The sequence below is a fragment of the Dipodomys merriami genome, unplaced genomic scaffold (assembly GCF_024711535.1).
Source record: "Dipodomys merriami isolate MVZ:Mamm:240054 unplaced genomic scaffold, mDipMer1.0.p SCAF_19, whole genome shotgun sequence".
Classification (NCBI taxonomy): Eukaryota; Metazoa; Chordata; class Mammalia; order Rodentia; family Heteromyidae; genus Dipodomys; species Dipodomys merriami.
In genome coordinates this window covers 25,476,830-25,494,799 of record NW_027203270.1, presented here as the reverse complement: position 1 = coordinate 25,494,799, position 17,970 = coordinate 25,476,830, and the positions used below count along the sequence as shown (strand labels likewise).

General features: G+C 44.5%; 2 protein-coding genes across 4 annotated transcripts in view; both read left to right on the top strand.

The window, feature by feature from the left end:
• The window catches only part of LOC138830958 (leucine-rich repeat-containing protein 37A3-like), a 40,359-nt gene extending 31,835 nt beyond the window's left edge, over nucleotides 1-8,524 (top strand). For both annotated transcript variants that reach the window (XM_070027948.1, XM_070027947.1), the window contains one exon: nucleotides 4,396-8,524. In XM_070027948.1, the coding sequence (XP_069884049.1) occupies nucleotides 5,888-7,810 (1,923 nt within the window). In that variant the 5' untranslated portion in view covers nucleotides 4,396-5,887 and the 3' untranslated portion in view covers nucleotides 7,811-8,524. The remainder of the gene's footprint in view (nucleotides 1-4,395) is intronic.
• An 898-nt stretch (nucleotides 8,525-9,422) lies between these two features.
• Nucleotides 9,423-17,970, top strand: part of LOC138830959 (leucine-rich repeat-containing protein 37B-like) — a 26,671-nt gene continuing 18,123 nt past the window's right edge. For both annotated transcript variants that reach the window (XM_070027951.1, XM_070027952.1), the window contains exons 1-4: nucleotides 9,423-12,395; nucleotides 13,310-13,381; nucleotides 15,729-15,800; nucleotides 16,579-16,659. In XM_070027951.1, coding sequence (XP_069884052.1) covers nucleotides 12,244-12,395; nucleotides 13,310-13,381; nucleotides 15,729-15,800; nucleotides 16,579-16,659 — 377 coding nt within the window. In that variant the 5' untranslated portion in view covers nucleotides 9,423-12,243. The remainder of the gene's footprint in view (nucleotides 12,396-13,309; nucleotides 13,382-15,728; nucleotides 15,801-16,578; nucleotides 16,660-17,970) is intronic.

Sequence of the window (17,970 nt, the reverse complement as noted above, 5' to 3'; positions counted from 1 at the left end):
GTGCTATGGAATCAAACCCCGGGCCTCACTCATGTGAGGTAAACACTCTACCACTGAGCCACCTTCCCAGCCCAGTGCCACCCTTCTCCTAGAGAAGAATGTATCCTGACAGGGAATACTGAGCGGTCAAATGTGGGACCTGTAAAAAATAAAATGGGGACTGCCTCAAAAACCCTGGGAGGCATGGTCCAGGTCAGCTGATTTGTCTGAGAGGTGTTTGGATCCTCCCATGTGAAGACAAACAGAATCCAACATGCCAGGTCCAAGAGAATGGTAAAGAAAGCATCCTTAAGATCCAGTACAGAAAATTGAGTCACAGAAGGGGAAATATGGAAAAGGCGGGTAGATGGGTTGGGAACTACAGGATGTATGGGCACCACAGCCTCATTAATGAGATGAAGGTCCTGTATTAATCAGTAGGAGCCATCTGGTTTGCAGATAGGCAAAATAGGGGTGTTGTAAGGTTAATTGGCACTAGGAGTCCCTTCCTTTTCAAGTACTTTCTTATCCAGAGGAAACCAAATTTTCCCCAATTCCTTTCCCAAGACTTTAACTACCCTCTTTACAATTCCTTTAATTCCATTCCTCAAGCTTTCTCTACTACCCTCTTTACAATTTCTTGAGCTTCTTTGTGGCTACAATTTTGTTCTTTGGTTTGTCGAACTGGGTTATTTCAGAACTGCCTCAGGGCATCGCTTGGGTGGAGAAGTTTGCTAGATTTTAAGGCTAAGAGCAGGGCTGGGTCTCATTCCTCTTAGTACCTCCATTGCATATATCAGGCAAGTAAGAGGGCCCTTTGCTGGTGGCTGGGAGGGAAGTCCCTCAACTCCCATAACTGAGACCTGTGAAGGAATTGGGGGGCCCGAGTAGGAAGGGAGAACCAAACAGGTAGCCCCCTTATCATTGTCCAAAAAGGAAATGGTCTTTCCCGCTACCTGGATCGTTACCCTAGGCTGGAGGAGGGTTATTGGGGTCAGCGAAGCAGGGCATCCTCAGTCTTCAGTGCCCAGGCCCAAGACGAAATGCGGCAGGTCAGGGGAGGGAAGGACTGTACCCCCGTGGCTAGGCGTAGAGGGGCAGTCAGGCTTCCAGTGTCCCTTCTGATCACACAGTGGACATGGTGTCTGAGGAGGACTGGGTTTAGGGCATTGCCTTGCTCAGTGCCCTTCCTGGCCACATTTGAAGCAGGATCCAGGTGGTTGGCGCTTTTCTCCAGAGCCATGCGTTGTACGTGGCTTCAGGGCAGTGACCAGAGCTTGGGCTTGGTAGGCCGCCTTTTGGTGAGAGGTGGCTTCCCTATCAGTCTTTTCCTGCTCCTTATGGGCATGGAATACTTTAAAGGCCATGTTCACCAGGTTACATATTAGTGTTTGAGGTCAATCCTCAGCCTTTGAAAGTGTTTTCTTTATGTCTGGGGCTGACTGAGAAATAAAATGAGAGGCCAAAAAGCTGGCCCAAGGCAGAGAGGTGGGGTCCACGTGGGTGTACTTAGTCAGGGCTAGAAATCTAGCTAGAAAGGCAGCAGGGTTCTCATCCCATAGTTGAGTAATTTTCCACAATTTGACAAAGTTCATCACCTTATGGGAGGCTGCCTATAATCCAGCCAAAAGGCTCTGAATCATTTTATATCTACGTAAGCCATTGCAACCCTCGGCTGTGTCTATCTGATATTGCCAATGAGGGTCCTGGCTGGGGACTGCCTCAGTTCCCACGGGCATGTTTGTATCTCTAAGGTGGATCTCGTTCTCATGAACCTTTGACACAGCCCTGACCAACTGCCTCATGCTCCTCCGTAGTAAGAGCAGTAGAAAGTATAACAGGGAGATAATGCTAGATGAGAATATTAGACCCTTGGCCCAGTGGGGTCAGATGGCCCATTGGGTGGTGGATGGGCCACAGAAAACAGAGTCAAGAGGGTCAGGAGAGGAAGATAGAGGGGGAGAGTTTTTGGAGGGATCTTGCCACATGAGCAAGAGTTGAGGTAGGAGGCAGGAGAAACAGAGAGGGATGGGAGCATAAGTAGAATCATCCCTGGATGAAAGGAATTTCAGTCCACTTCACCAGTTGCTCATAGAAATTGAGGCCAGGGAGGTTATCGAGCTGGTACATAGGCCATTCCCAGTTACAGAGGAGAATTAATTTCCTCGTTCTAAGATCAGGTCTTTGGCCTAGAGGTTTGAGGATAGCCAATAAGAAACCCAAAGCAGTGTGTGGGTCTGGTTTGGAATTTTGGTTTCTCATGGTGCCCAGCTACCAGGGTAAAACTACGGCTGAAGAAGGCATCCCTGTATTAACCAAAGAGTTACCAAAAACAGGATGACAGAGAAGACGAAATGTCAATGATCATTCTCAGCACCAAGACCAAAGACCGGGGTGGGGGGTGAGGTGAGGGGGATAGAGACTCCAGCATGAGCTCTCCTGACTTTGGGGGAGCTGAGTTCCTGGAAAGCAAGACAGGACACCCTGAGACAAAGGGTAGGGACTTACCCAATTCAAAGGTGGTCGGTGCACAGAAGGCCAGGCTGAAGTCCTGGGTCAGACAAAGGAGAGAGGGAGAGAAAAAGAGAGATAGAGGTAGAGGCTTCAGGTGGGTTTACAGAGATAGCCCAAGATATCCCAAGCCACTAGGTGGCCATCATATGCACAGCTTACAGAGGCGAAGGCCATGAGGTCTTTTCAGGTGGCTATTTAGCCCAAAGTAAGCTCAGCAGGTTCTGTGTTCCTGATTGAGGAGGTCTCAAGAGAGGAGCAAGGGAAGAGAGAGGTTGAGAAGGGGCAGTGCCAGTTGATCGCCTTGGAGCGAAGTGAAGCAGTACCTTCTTCCTGGGTTCCGCACCAGATAAATGGTTTTTTGGGGGTTTGTTTTGTTTTGTTTTTTTGGGTTTTTTGGGTCCGGTCGTGGGTCCTGAACTGTGGGCCTGGGTGCTGTCCCTCAGCGATTCAGCTCAAGGCTAGCGCTCTACCACTTGAGCCACAGGACCACTTCTGGCTTTTTTTTCTTTTTGCTTATGTAGTGCTGAGGAATTGAACCCAGGGCCTCATGTATGCAAGGAAAGCACTCTACCACTGAACCACCTTCCCAGCCCCAGATCTATGGTTTTAAGTGAGGAAAAAACACACAGGAGGAGTTAAAGATTAATAAAAGAAAAGTTTTTTGGGGTACACTCCAGGGAGCAGAATCTGGTTGTGGCAGGGTTTATATGGCCGGGGTCAGCAGGAACTTTTAGCAGGTAACTTGTTTTGCAAGTTTGAGAGGTTTCAGGCTAGTGCCCCTGAAGAAGGATTCAGACAGGAAGTGGCTTTTCTCGGCTGTCTCTGCCCTCCAGTTTTAACTTAAATTGGATCAAGTTAAATGATCTCCAGTCCAAGGAGAGGGGAGAGAAAGATTGAAAATCAAACATAGAATGGCTAGCCTCTGAGAGGGAACCTAGAGGGGTGTCCACAGGACCAAGCCTGTGTCACACTCTTGCAGGCACAAGCCAAAAGTTTGGAGAAAATTAAGAAGGAGAGAGCAAAGAAGAGTCTGAAAGTAAAGACTTCTGACCATTACCATTGCAGTGACAAAAACTGTATGTGTGAGAATATTTTGACCAGGCCTCATGGCAAATGCAAGAGGCATTCCAACTGAGTGTCCCGGCTTGGGCTTAAAAGCTCAGGAGGCAGCCAGTCTGGTGAGTGAAGGAGAGCTTACTGGATGGAAGCAGTGTCCCACATCCTCCAGTGCCCCCTAGACACATTTCACTCACTCAAATGGAGAAGTGGTGAGCATGGATATGGAGGCCAGCAATGGTTTTGGCGAAAAGTCTAGTGTGGCATCTTGCAGAAGTTCAGTTAGAGGGAAAAAGGGCAGTATGAACTGGGGAATATTCCTCAGAGGAAAAGAAAAACAGAAAAAGAGGGGGGGGGGAAACAAAATGGAGAGGAATCCCACCTATCCTGACTTTAAAACCTTCCCGAATTCACACAGCACCATTTATGTTAGGTATAAGCAGGTAAGGAGAACACCACCTGCTTTCAGGCAGCAAGAGAAGTTAATTTTACCAAACTGCTTGTCCTTGCCAAGCAAGGTGGAGACCACATGGTTGTAAACTAGGTTTAAGTAGGGAAGGCGAGGGGAGAAGTTGCAGTCAGGTGAGGGAAAGTGTGGCTGCAGTGTCCCTCAGGGCTTAGGACCCTCCCCTGATCCAATGGGAAATGGAGGCGGGGGGGGGGGGGAGAAGGACTCTGTGTGTGTGTGTGTGTGTGTGTGTGTGTGTGTGTGTGTGTGTGTGTGTGTGTGTGTGTATTGTCTGTCTGTCTGTCACTGTACTACCTGAACTATTATACTGATGGACCTACTGAGTCCAGGTCTTCACCCTCTTCTCACATGGTAACTGCAATGATTTTATTTGCTAGGATCTCAGATGTTTGCTGAGCCTCAGGAGCCAATTGAGACCAATACAGATTCTGTAGGACAGCTACCTCCTGGCTCTGATGATTTTACTGTGTCTCATCATGACACACTAGGCAAGTTAAATCTGGAGCACAAAGTCCCACAGATGGTGCCAGGGCTAGGTGAGGATCAGAACCAGGCCCAACCTCTGCCTCATCCATTTAAAAGTACCACAGAGAACGTTGCTGTAGCTGAGGCTTCAGAGCAGCGCTCACCTCAAATACCAAAACATACTGTGAATTCACAAGGGAAAGCATTTGTTCTTGCACCCGAGGAGCGGATGAAGGATCCAGTTTGGGTTAGTTTCCATGAGCGGAGGCAGCAAAGCCTTGAGCTGAGAACAGCAAAAAGCCAATTGGCAGAATCTCAGCTAGATCCAAAAAGCCAATTGGCAGGATCTCAGCCAGATCCAAAAAGCCAATTGGCAGGATCTCAGCGAGATCCACTCAAAAGTACCACACAGAACATTGCTCTAGCTGAGGCTTCAGAGCAACCCTCACCTCAAATACCAAAACATACTGTGAATTCACAAGGGAAAGCATTTGTTCTTGCACCCGAGGAGCGGATGAAGGATCCAGTTTGGGTTAGTTTCCATGAGCGGAGGCAGCAAAGCCTTGAGCTGAGAACAGCAAAAAGCCAATTGGCAGAATCTCAGCTAGATCCAAAAAGCCAATTGGCAGGATCTCAGCCAGATCCAAAAAGCCAATTGGCAGGATCTCAGCGAGATCCACTCAAAAGTACCACACAGAACATTGCTCTAGCTGAGGCTTCAGAGCAACCCTCACCTCAAATACCAAAACATACTGTGAATTCACAAGGGAAAGCATTTGTTCTTGCACCTGAGGAGCGGATGAAGGATCCCTTTTGGTTTAGTTTCTTTGAGCGGAGGCAGCAAAAGCATGAGTTGAGAGTAGCTCAAAATTGACTGGCAGGATCTCAGCTAGACTCAAGTATAAAGGTTGTTGATGTTGACAGTGTGGCTCAGAAAGCCAAAGAGGATGCAGATGAACCTCTAGAACCCCTTGAGCAAGATGAATCTGCTCAGGTTCACCTGCACACACATACTCAAAACCGCAGGACTCCTGAGAAGCTCCGGTCCCTGCAGCTCAGGAAGAGCACCCAGTTCAACAGCATGTTAGCGAGGAGGTTGTGCCATCAGTGGAAAAAAAGCCTCAACATTCAACATTGCCAGATGCCACAGTTCAACCTGCAGATGTGCAGATTACCTTCACCACTCCCAGTCACCAACAGACTGCAGGCCATCCTCCAGGGAGACCTCTGGAGGAAGAGCTGTCATGTACCCAACAAGAGGTGTCAGCTCAACCTTCAGAGCTCCCAGAGCTTGGAGACCCTTCTGAAAGCCATCTAGAAGCCCCAGCTCAGCCTGAAAAACCTTTTGAGGGAATCACATCTCCAGTTGAGTAGGAGGCTCCTGTTCAAGCTCCAGAGGCCCCCATGGAAAGCATAGAGGCAAGTCCCCCAAACCATGAGCTGACAGCTCAGTCTCCAGGAGAGGTCCAAGCTCACCATGCCAACGTCTCCTATATTACAGATAAGCCCCCAGATGTAATAGTGACCATCACTGCAATGCCTACCAAGGAGACTGAATCGCCTCTATCCCACAATGAGGCTCCAGCTGGTCCTGCAGGTTACAAAGAGATAGAACCTGCTTTCGGTGAGCAGGAGCATGCATCTCAACCTGAGTATCTTGGGGAGACTCAGCCTTTTGTAATACAGCCTGAAGTCCCTGCTCAGGCTTCAGAGCACAATGGGGAGGGTGAATCTTCTGTAACCCAGCAGGAACAACTAGCTCAGTCTTTTGAGCATCATGAGTGGACAGTTTCACCTCCAGGCCTAAATGAATCTCAGTATTCAAACTTGGACAATTTGACTAGCAGACCTCCAGATGTGGTGATTACCATAACACCACAGTCAACAGTTGAGTGGGGGAGTTCTCCAATCCCCAGTGAGGCTCCAGCTTATCCCTCAGTCCCAGGAAATGATATGGGACTTCCTATAACCCAGCAAGAGTCCCCAGCTGGGCCACCAGAACCTTCTCAAGTGTCCATACCTGTATCAATCCAAGAAGAGGCTCCAGCTTCAGGACCTAGTGGACATGAAAAGCCTTCTACCCAACAGGAAGCCACAGCAGAGACTACACAGACCTCTGAAGAGGTTATACCTCCAACCTGGCCTCCAGAGGGAGAAGTACCATCTCAGCCTCCAGAGCTTCCTAATGAAATTGTTCCATCTACAGAACTTCATGAAGTTCCACCTGCACCTTTACAGAACAATACCATTAAACCCTCAGAGATGAACGATGTTGAGATTACAACCCAACAGGAGGTCCCTGACCAGTCCTCAATGTTCTCTGAACAGTCTGGTCCCTTGGAAGACCAGAATGAGGTCACAACCCTGCAGCCAAAACCCCCTACAACTGTTGAACCATCTCCCATTTATCAAGCACTCTCTCCAGGGCTTGAAGAGCTTCCTGAGGCACCTTCTCCAAGCCAACAAGAGAGCACAACTCTGCTCCCCAAGCCCTCTGAGAGTACGGAGCTTCCATCCATCCAGCCAGAACTTCCAGTTCCATCACCAATACCCAGTATGGACTATAATATTCCTCCACTCTCAGATAGCTGGGAATTTTCACCTTTAGATCTAGAAATGATGTTGAAAGGTCGTAATTCACCAACGTTGCCTAAAACCACAGTGAAACATGTGGATCTGGAGTTGACCATAACTCCACAGACTAATGAACAAGTTGCATTTTCTCCAACCCAGTATGGTGTCCCTTCCCAGCCTCCTCAAGGCCCTGAATGTATTGGCTCTTATTCAGTCCATCAAGAGACTACAATGCAGACTCTGAATTCTCACAAGCAGCAAAGTGCTTCTACAAGTACTCTAATGGTTTCATCTCTGCCTGCACAACTCCCCGAGAAGGTGGAACCCTTTCCAATACTTCCAATGGACATAGAACTTCCTTCAGTTCAGGATGTAGATGCAACTGAACTTCCAGTGCTGCCTCATGAGATGGTGGTGCAACCTCCAGGGCACTATGAGACGACAGGTCCCACTCCCAATCAAGATGTAACTCAGAGTCCAGTATTGCTCAGTGTCACATCTCAACCTGTGGACCTAGAACTCACAATTACTCCAGAAATCTCTACTGCAGCCCAACATTCTAAGGACCTAAAAAAGTGGCCTAGGGTAATACTTCAACCTGTAGACATCCAACTGTCTGTAACTATACAAGCTGTTCTTGAAGATAAACTTCCTCCAACAGATGAGGCCCCAAGTCAACCTATAAAGCCAACTACGGAGGTTATGGGGCAATCTGAAGAAAATCAGGGGGTGACAGTTCTCGTCACAGGTTAGAATGAAACTCAGCATTCAGCATTGCCCAATGTGATATTTCAACAATTTGACCTGGAAGTTACACTAACCCCTGATTCCACCATAGAGCATGAACATTCTTCAGTTACAAAGAAAACAACTCCAGAACAACCTGAGGTAATCTTTCTACCTCCAGATAAGATTCAGTCTGAGCATCGCAATCTGAATGAAGTCATGGTTCCACATCATTTTGATGTAGAAATTACCTTTACTCCAGAATCAAATATGGAGGTTGGACTTTCTCCAACCATACAGGAGACCTTAACTGACCTTTCAATACCACCTAAGGATTCTACCACCCAAGCCCCATTTTCTATCACAGGTCAGACTCCAACCTGGACTCCAATGAAACACAAGGTCACAACCTCAGAACCCATTACAGAGGCTGAAAATTCTTCATCCCTGAAGAAGACCACAGCTACTACTCAAGTGACATTTCCTCTTCAAGTTCAGCATTTAATTCTAACACCACAACCTACTATTAAACTTAGTCCAGTCACATCTGAAACTATGCAGGAGACCCCACCTCTGCATGTGCAGGAGACCCCACCTCTGCATCTGCAGGAGACCACACCTCAGCATCTGTAGGAGAGCACACCTCAGCATCTGCAGGAGAGCACACCTCAGCATCTGCAGGAGACCTAACCTCTGCATCTACAGGAGACCTCACCTCTGCATCTACAGGAGACCACACCTGTGCATCTGCAGGAGACCACACCTCAGCATCTGCAGGAGACCTCAATTCTGCATCTGCAGGAGACCTCACCTCTGCATATACAGGAGACCTCACCTCTGCATCTACAGGAGACCACACCTCAGCATCTGCAGGAGACCACACCTCTGCATCTGCAGGAGACCACACCTCAGCATCTGCAGGAGAGCACACCTCTGCATCTGCAGGAGAGCACACCTCAGCATCTGCAGGAGAGCACACCTCTGCATCTGCAGGTGACCCTACCTCAGTTTTTGCAGGATACACCAACTCAACCTCTGCAGGAGATTCTCACTCACCATCTTCAGGAGACCCAAATAAAAAATCGCAGGGAGACTCCAACTCAGCCTGTACAGGAGGTCCCAACTCAGCCTCTGTAGAACACCCCAACTCAGGCACGGCAGGGGACCACAACTCGGCCCCTGCACGAGACGCCAAATAAACCTCTGTGGAAGACTGTAACTCAGCCTAAGCAGAAGACCAGAAGCATGCCTTGGCTGAAGACCCCAACTCAGCCGTGGCAGAAGGCCTCAACTCAGCCTCTGCCTAAGTCCTCAAATTGGCCTAATACAATGAAAATTCAGCCTACATGTAGGCCACAGTTAGAGGCTGTGGCTAAACCTCCAACAACAGGATATCACCTAGTGTCACAATTTATAGAGACTACTACTACTACTCCTAAGCACAGTGAAGTGACACTTGGACATCCATACAGGTTGCAAAATCAGCATTCAACCTTGACTCAAGGCACAGTTAAACCATTGACTCAATTTCCAACAACCACCATCACAGAAAATGCTTTAGCTGTGCAAACAGAGCAGAATGCCCTTCAAGCATCAACTTATGTGAGCTCTGTCACTGCCAAAATCAGACACTGCCCTGTGTGGATCTCAGCCCAGGGCAGAGGCTCCGTCAAGTTCCTATGCCAGATATGGACCCCAAGAAGCAACTTTTCACTGTCTTGCAAGTATCCCCCTACCTCCTTTGTGCTGGGCATTCTGCCTGACATTCTTTTTCTAAAGTTCTTCGTCCTCTCTCCAATCCAGTATTGAGTAATGTTGACTTTTACTGTTTTCTTAATTTTTTAGATTGGTTGTGGAGCTTGAACTCAGGGCCTGGCCACTGTCTCTGAGCTTTTCAGCTCAAGGCAAACCCTCTACTACTTGAGCCACAGTGTCACTTCCATTTTCTGATGGTTTATTGGAGATACGAGTCTCACATACTTTTCTGACCCAGCTGGCTTTAAACCAATATCCTCAGATATCAGCCACCTGAGTAGTTAGGATTGGAGGCATGTGCCTCCTGGCTTTCTTTTCTTATTTTTTTTGGTTGGTTGAGCGGATTGAACTCAGGACACCTGGGTACTGTCTCTAAGCTCTTTTGCTCAAGACTAGCATATTACAAGTTCAAGCAACAGCATCACTTCCAGTTTTCTAGTGGTTAGTGGAGATAAGAATCTGGTGGACTTTTCTGCCCTGCTGGCTTCAAACTGAGATCCTCACATATCAGCCTCCTAAGGACTAGGATTACAGGCATGAGCCACCCATGCCTGGCTGGCTTTTAAACTTTTCACTTCTTCATTTTCCTTGTTCTCATCTTCCTATTGTATCCATTTGCCAAGCTTTTATTTGAGGCTGCCCTTTGTCTGCTTCCAAGAAGATTCCGAGTCACAGAAGTTCTGATGCAAATGCAAAATTGTAGCATTCTCTAAAAAGAACAACAGAGAAAAATCACTGACTGACAAAATGTTCGCATGAGTGTACCAAACAGGACTCTATACTTTCTGTCCTGAATGAATGAACCTGACAGTGATAGAAACAGAGTAGTCAAAAAGGAAAACCAGTTCATGAGAAAGGAGTTCAGTTTGGTCTTGCAGTTGAATGGAAAAGTCTACTAGGCAGATGAGCAGACTTAAATCTTCTCTACTTCACTACCAGACTAAGCATATATGAACTGAGAAGGAGAGTTATAGCAAAGACTAATGATTGATTAAGGTATCTCAGTAGCTTCTAGTAAACATATGCTTTTGCCAAGCAATGGTGGCTCACACCCTGAATTCAGCTACTGAACAAGTTCAGATCTGAGGATTATGATTCAAAGCCAGTCCCAGTTGGAAGGGTTGTGAGGCTCTTATTTCAAATTAACTACCAACAAGCCAGAAGTGATAGAATACTATCCTTAAACAAGAAAAGCTTAGAGACAGGACCCAGGCCCTAAGTCAAAGGCCAAACAGAATCAGAAAAATTTATTTTTCAGGGGCTAGGAAGGTAGTTCAGTGGTAGAGCACTTGCCTTGCATGCTTGAGGTCCTGGGTTCGATTCCTCAGCACCACATAAGAAAAAAACCAGAAGTGCCGCTGTGGCTCAAGTGGTAGAGTGCTAGCCTTGAGCTGAAGAGCTGAGGGACAGCACCCAGGCACAGAGTTCAGGCCCCACAACTGGACCCCCAAAAAAATTTATTTTTCAATCAGTATTAGCCTTAGTTTTTCTTTTCTATTTTCTGTTGTTTTGGTTGACAATGGGGAGTGAACTCAGGGCCTGGGCCCTATCCCTGAGCTCTTTGATCAAAGCTAGTGCTCTAATACTTGGTGCCAAAGAGCCACTTCTGGTTTTCTGGTGGCTAATTGGAGATAAGAGTCTTACAGGGTTTCCTTCCCAGGCTGGCATTGAATGGTAATCCTCAGGTCTCAGTCCGCTGGGTAGCTAGGATTACAGGCATGAGCCTCCAGCATCTGCTCACATGTGTTTTCATATGTACATTCCAGCTTCCAAAAAAAAAATAACAGAAACCAGTTTTGCAGTACACATGCTTAATACACACACTGTAGAGAGAGGGGGGAGAGGAAGTAAGAGAGGGAGAGGAGAGAGGGAGGGAGGGATGGAGTGATAAAGAGAGAAGAGAGAAGGGAGAGTGAGAGGAGAGTTCAATGCCAGTCTTGTTTTTACCAGCTCTTGTCTCAAAAACCAAGCTTAGTAACAGAGTCTTGTATACACAAGATTCTGTGTTCAATCCCTAGTGCGTGCCTGTGTGCATGGGCATGCACACACACATACACAATTTATAGATATATAGAGAATAAAATCTAAAAGCATACAGTTCTTCCCTATCCTGTTTATTACTCCATCTTACATGCCATACTTCCAATAACATTAAACCTCTTACCATTTTCACATACATCCTTCTTTCTGATGTCTGTCTTTGGCATTTTTTTTCCTGATGAGGTAATAAAACTTAACTCTTGTCTCAATGAATCATGCTTTTCCCTGTATGAAACATGTCTCTGAGCTCTTCCCTCATCAACATACTAACTCCTCTAATTTCTATTATTCCTTACCTTTCCAAGATATACTTCCTTCAAAGGCTTCATCCTTCTTAATGACATTTAAGCACAGCTTTGGTGCTACCTGACAGAGAGGTTTTTATTCCTGTTTTCCAACAATATACATCTGTCCCTTTTTCTTTCACCATTTTCTTATTGATTTAGAAGTCAGTTTAAACACAAATGATTCAGGAAAATTACATCCAGGGTAATTGGAACTAGACATGCACGAGATTGATTGGACAGACAGGAAATTAAAAGCTTCTGTTGAGGAGCCTCTTCTTTCCTGCCAGTGGACCCACTTTTTTTCTTTGGTGTGCAAACTGTGGGAAACTCATAGCTTCAGAAAGTAGAAAAATTTGGGGTTTTTCCCTGTATTTGATTATGCCTCATGAGGTTGCAATGACTTTTTCTTCCTCTAATCTTTTCCTATTTATTCCTCGATATAAACTGTTTCTCCATAGAAATTTCAAAGGAAATGAAATTTCTTATATTGAAGAAAATATATGGGCATCATACCGTTGGACTGAGAAACTGTGAGTATATTCTCTTCAAACATGAATATGACACTACTGTAAGACCCTCCTTGGTCCAGAATCTTGAAGGGAGTACCTTTGAGAAAAGCCATTCCCCTTCCATATATATCCTAATCAACCTCTCCTGACTGAAATTCTGCAAGTATTTGAACATCAAGCTTATGGGTACTCGGGGTATTGTTAAGGGGCAGAGTGCTTGTCTTGCATGCAGGATGAGGCCTTTCAACTATCAATGCAAAGTAAAGTTTCATGGACCCACTTTGAACTAAGTATGTGGCAAGTTGAAATCATTCTCTATTATACAAGGGACGGACGCTTAGATTCTTATAGGATAAAACTGATGTTAATAACAGAATGAAAACTATACTTGAAACAAGAGTATAGTAGAAAGATGTTTTCCCAGGCAATTGTGCACTATTTTCCTATATTTGCATATGTATTTACTGTACTTTTTACATATAGTAGAATAGGTTTGTGGTATCATTTTCTTACTGGGTTTTTACATTTTATACTAATGGTAACATACTGCAAGTTGATTTTTACATTTCATAACATATGCTATTAATCTTAACATAGAGGATTATCCTATTTCTTTAAGTGTTTGCAAAACATTCCATAGTTTGGATGCCTTGTGCTGTATTTCCTATTTCCCATAATATTTAGAGAATTCCCAGTTAGCTTGTTGCATTCAAGGCTACAGTGAACAACCCCATACCTACTTCTTTGTGAATCTAGACAAATCATTCAGCAGAATAATCTAGAAGTAGGATTTTATTATGAACACTATGATATACATGAAATGTCAATTGGCCTCAAAAAAGGTGTGCCACCATACACTCTAGGCAACAGAAAATGACAGCCTTTCTTTTGCCATAATGTATCTCTCTATTCAATATATTTCCCAATTCTTCCAGAATTCTCAGTGAAAATCGCCTCACTGAATTACATAAGGATTCATTTGAAGGACTCCTATCTCTTGAATATTTGTAAGTTACTAAGTTTATTTGTACTTATGTATAAATTATTCAGATTATTGAAATCCCTTCCAGCAATCAATTCTGCAGCTAGGTAAGAATGTGTCTATCTCACCTCATCTCTAGCAATAAGTACTTACTATTCATTATGAGATTAATTATACAGATAACATATAGACAGGGAAAAACTGTCCTTACTGAGAAAAATGGTACTAAGACCTCAACAATTCCTGATACTCATAAAAATGTTTTCTTAAAAATACACAGTCTGGGGCTGGGCATGTGGCTTAGTGTCAGAGTGCTTGCCTAGCATGCATGAAGCCCTCAGACCTCAGGGCTCAATTCCTCAGTACCACATAAACAGAAAAAGCTGGAAGTGGTGCTACGGTTCAAGTGGTAATGCTAGCCGTGAGCAAAAGATCAGGGACAGTGCCCAAGTGCCCAAGTCCTGAGTTCAAGCCCCAGGACTGGCAAAAAGAAAAAAGAAAAAGTACAGCCTGGCCAGGCACAGATGATTCATGCATCTAGTTCTAGCTACTCAGGAGGCTGAGATCTGTGGATCCCAATTTCAAGCCAACTGGGGCAAAAAAGTCCAGTAGACGGGGCTGAAAAGGTAGCTCAGTGGTAGAGCGCTTGCCTTGCATGCCTGAGGCCCTGGGTTCAATTCCTCAGCACCACATAAGCAAAAAGAAAAAAAGCCGAAAGTGGCACTGTGACTCAAGTGGTAGAGCGCTAGTGTTGCGCTGAAGAGCTGAGGGACAGTGCCCAGGCCCAGAGTTCAGGCCCCATGACCGGACACACACACACACACAAAAAGTCCAGTAGACTCTTATTAACCACCAGAAAACTAGAAGTGGTACTGTGGTTCAAGTGGTAGAGCACTAGCCTTGAGAAAATTTATCTCAGGGACAGCAGCAGGCACTGGATTCAGCCCCAGCACCAGTGCACGGGCACTTGGGTGCACGCATGCATCTCTTCTTCCAGGACAAAATCAGAAGGGAAAGTGCAACTCTAGTGGTAGAGCAAGGGACAGCATCCAAGGCCTAAGTTCAAACCTCAGCACTGACACCAAAAACATATATATATGTTTCGCCTCATTTTTATGCTTTGTCCATGGGGTCCAAAGATCCATTCTCATTAAGCTTATGAATGTTTCCATTAATCAGGCTCCTACCGTAATGAGCTATTTTCAAGTTAATTTGTTTAAAAATAGAAGAGAGTATCAAGTGATTTGCATAACACAAAAAATATTCTTTGAATTATCAACCCTGCTAGGTTCTAAGGTGATGACTAGTTTTTGTCATTGTCGTTGTTTGTTTTTCCCCAGTCCTGGGGCTTGAACTCAGTGCCTGGGCACTGTCTCCTCTGAGCTTCTTTTGCTCAAGGCTAGCACTCTACCACTTGAGCCACAGTACCACTTGTGGCTTTTTCTGTTTGTGTGGTACTGAGGAATGGAACCCAGGGCTTCATGCATGCTAGGCAAGGACTATCACTAAGCCACATTCCCAGCATATGATGCCTAGTTTTCTACTGACTCTTTGTGGCCTTTCTGCCACCTGGGCTCTCAAACTCCAAACATGGTTGGAAGGAAACAAATGAGAAAACTCTCCATGAAATCATCCCTTTGCTTCTCCTACCATGAAATGCATTGCAAGCTATTTATATCACACTACCCTATATATCATCATTCACCAATAAAAAAGGAGATAAATTGGCTGTGTCTAGATTGGAGCAAACAAAGATGAGTAAGGCAGGGATCTACCCTCTAAGAAGTCATGGGCTTAAAAGGTCAAGCAACAGTGCAGCAGAAGTGCAGAAAAGGTGTATTGCCAGCAAAGAGCTCAATGTGGACGTATGGTTCTAGTCATAGGGCATGAGCTTCTAAGAGAAAAAGCCTAGCAACAGTGCAAGGCCCTGTGTTCAAGCCCTAGTACAGCCCTATAGGCTATACATATAACAGATATGCAATGACTATCTTACACATTGTATATAAATATACGTTATATATAAATATATAGAACCTTACAGTATATATTATATACAGAGCTTACAACCTTGAGCTTAATTTGATGAGAATACAAAATATTACCTGTTCGTTGTTCTGCTCTCTTGAAAGATTATCCAAAATCCATCAGTATCTATAATTACATGTTTCATTGATCAGATGATCATGATGAATAGGTGTAACTGTTAGGTGTGCCCAGACTTACTTGATAAAGAAAGTTAAAATCCAAAGCTTTATAATTTAGAAATAATTGTTATGTGTTCAAGATTATATGTGTTAAAGTCTACTATTTAATCATCCTCAATAGATATCTAATAGATTCTGAGTATAATATTTTCCTCTTTCTTTTTCTAGAGATTTGTCCTGCAATAAAATACAGTCAATTGAAAGACGGACATTTGAATCATTGCCTTTCCTAAAGTTCGTGTAAGTTGCAAATAGAACTTCATTATCTCAGGCTGGGAATGTGGCTCAGTGCTAGAGTGCTTGCCTAGCATGCATGAATCCTGGGGTTCGATTCCTCAGTACCACATGAACAGTAAAAGCAGAAGTGGTGCAGTGGCTCATGTGGTAGAGTGCTCAAGGGACAGTGCTCAGGCCCTGAGTCCAAGCTCCAAGGCTCGACCTCTCACACCCCAAAGAAGTCATTACTTCACATCTATCAGCTCCTTTTGAAATAGAATTAAATTTTGCTAGTGAAAAGTTACTATATGTATATATATATATAAATGAAATTCTTTTAGACTAGCAAAGATGAGTGTGAGAATCATTATAGGTCAGACAGAATCATTACAAAGCAGTTGTTCTCAGCCAATGAATGGCCTGTACCCAGAAGTCATTTAGCCACTGTGGATATGCTATGTGCATGTAGTGGGCAGACATGTCTAGAGGGATGCTGATGTCCTGGTTGCATCCTACAATGGACGGGACAAGGCTCCACAGCAAAGAACTGTGCAGCCCAAAATGAGCGGACATACAAAAACCTGTTGTCCATCAATGAGGGTCCCTTGACACTGCATGTGTAAATATGAAAGCAGAAATCACAAGCCAGGATGGTCCACAGGAAGATTTCTTTAAAGCACAGGGAAGTAACAGAATTGTTTCATTATATGTAAATTAGACTCAGTGTGAGCTGATAAAGTTCTGAAAAAGATGTCTTTTTTCCTTCTTTTTTGGCTTATGGTTTTTATTGTTTGTTTTTTAGAAATCTCGGTTGCAATTTAATCACAGAAGTGAACTTTGGAACATTCCAGGCATGGCATGGGTTGCCGTTTTTACACCAGATGTAAGTGGTATAGATGATAAACATGTTCAATAAAACCTATTTACATTTTGAAAACCTAATATCCTTAAGAGTGAGCTGGGTGTAATGACTATGTGAACTCTCAGATGTATGTCTTTAGGATACATTCATTTTTTAGAAGTATTTTCATTGTTACTATTAAGTAGTTATACTAAGGGGGTTGCAGTTCCATGTCAGGTTATGGGGACAGGGCTTCTTGACAATGTCACCCCTTCCTTCATTCTCCCCCAATTTCCTGCTCCAATCCCCACCCACAAGTTACATAGTTTACTTTTCACATTGTGCACATTGAATACAATGATGGCATTTGCTCACCTTTCCTCCATCAATTCCTGTACTTCTCCCCCGGCCCCCACAAAAAGCAAAAGAATACTTGTTTGCGTTTCACTTCTAGTATTTTTGATGAGCAGTACTTTAGTTGGGCAGAGGAGTTATGCTACCCTCTTTTAGTCAGTCCTGTACGTGTTATCATGCCTAGTTGTATTTTAGATCTAGCTTCCACATATGAGAGAAAACTTGTGTGCTTTGTCTCCCTGAGCCTGGCTTACTTCACTTAACACAATTTTGATTTAGGTTCATCCATTTCCCTGCAAATGACACAATCTGATTCTTTCTAATGGATGAGTAAGATCTCATTGTATATCGTTACCACATTGTCTTGAATCCAGCTCATCGGTTGAAGGGCATCTGTGCTGTTTCCATAACTTGGCTACTGTGAATAGTACAAGTGTCTTTACCATATGCTGACTTCTGATATTCTGGGTAGATACCCAAAAGTGATATCATTTTTTTTCTTCAAATGAGGGAACAAAGGCTACGAGACTCATATGACTAGTCACACAAGCACCAGGTTCTGTGCCCTTACTTCAGATCTTTGGCCAGGAAAACAGAAGACATCAAGCATGTAACCTTGAAATTAGCTCTGTCATGGGAGCCAATGGCTGCTCTGATCAATGTGAGGTTAACATTCGTTGCTTCTCCACTGCAGAGTGACTGCCTAACTGCTCACATGTCAGTGAGGCAGAGCTGCAAAGAACAACACTGATCACCAAGTCTTCCTGGAAGTAAAAGGGTGGCTGACTTCTCAGTGTCAGTTTCTTCTAATGGTGACACAGGGCACTTCTCTCAGTCAGTCAAAATGTTATTTTTCAAGTATGTACCTCTGAAATTGTCAATTACCTTGGGCAATAGGAACCTCTGAGGTATAGAAAAAGCTATACATTCAAAAAGAAAATACATTGCTCTAGACTGATTCTATGCATTTTCTTTCCTGACTACTTTCAACAAAAAATA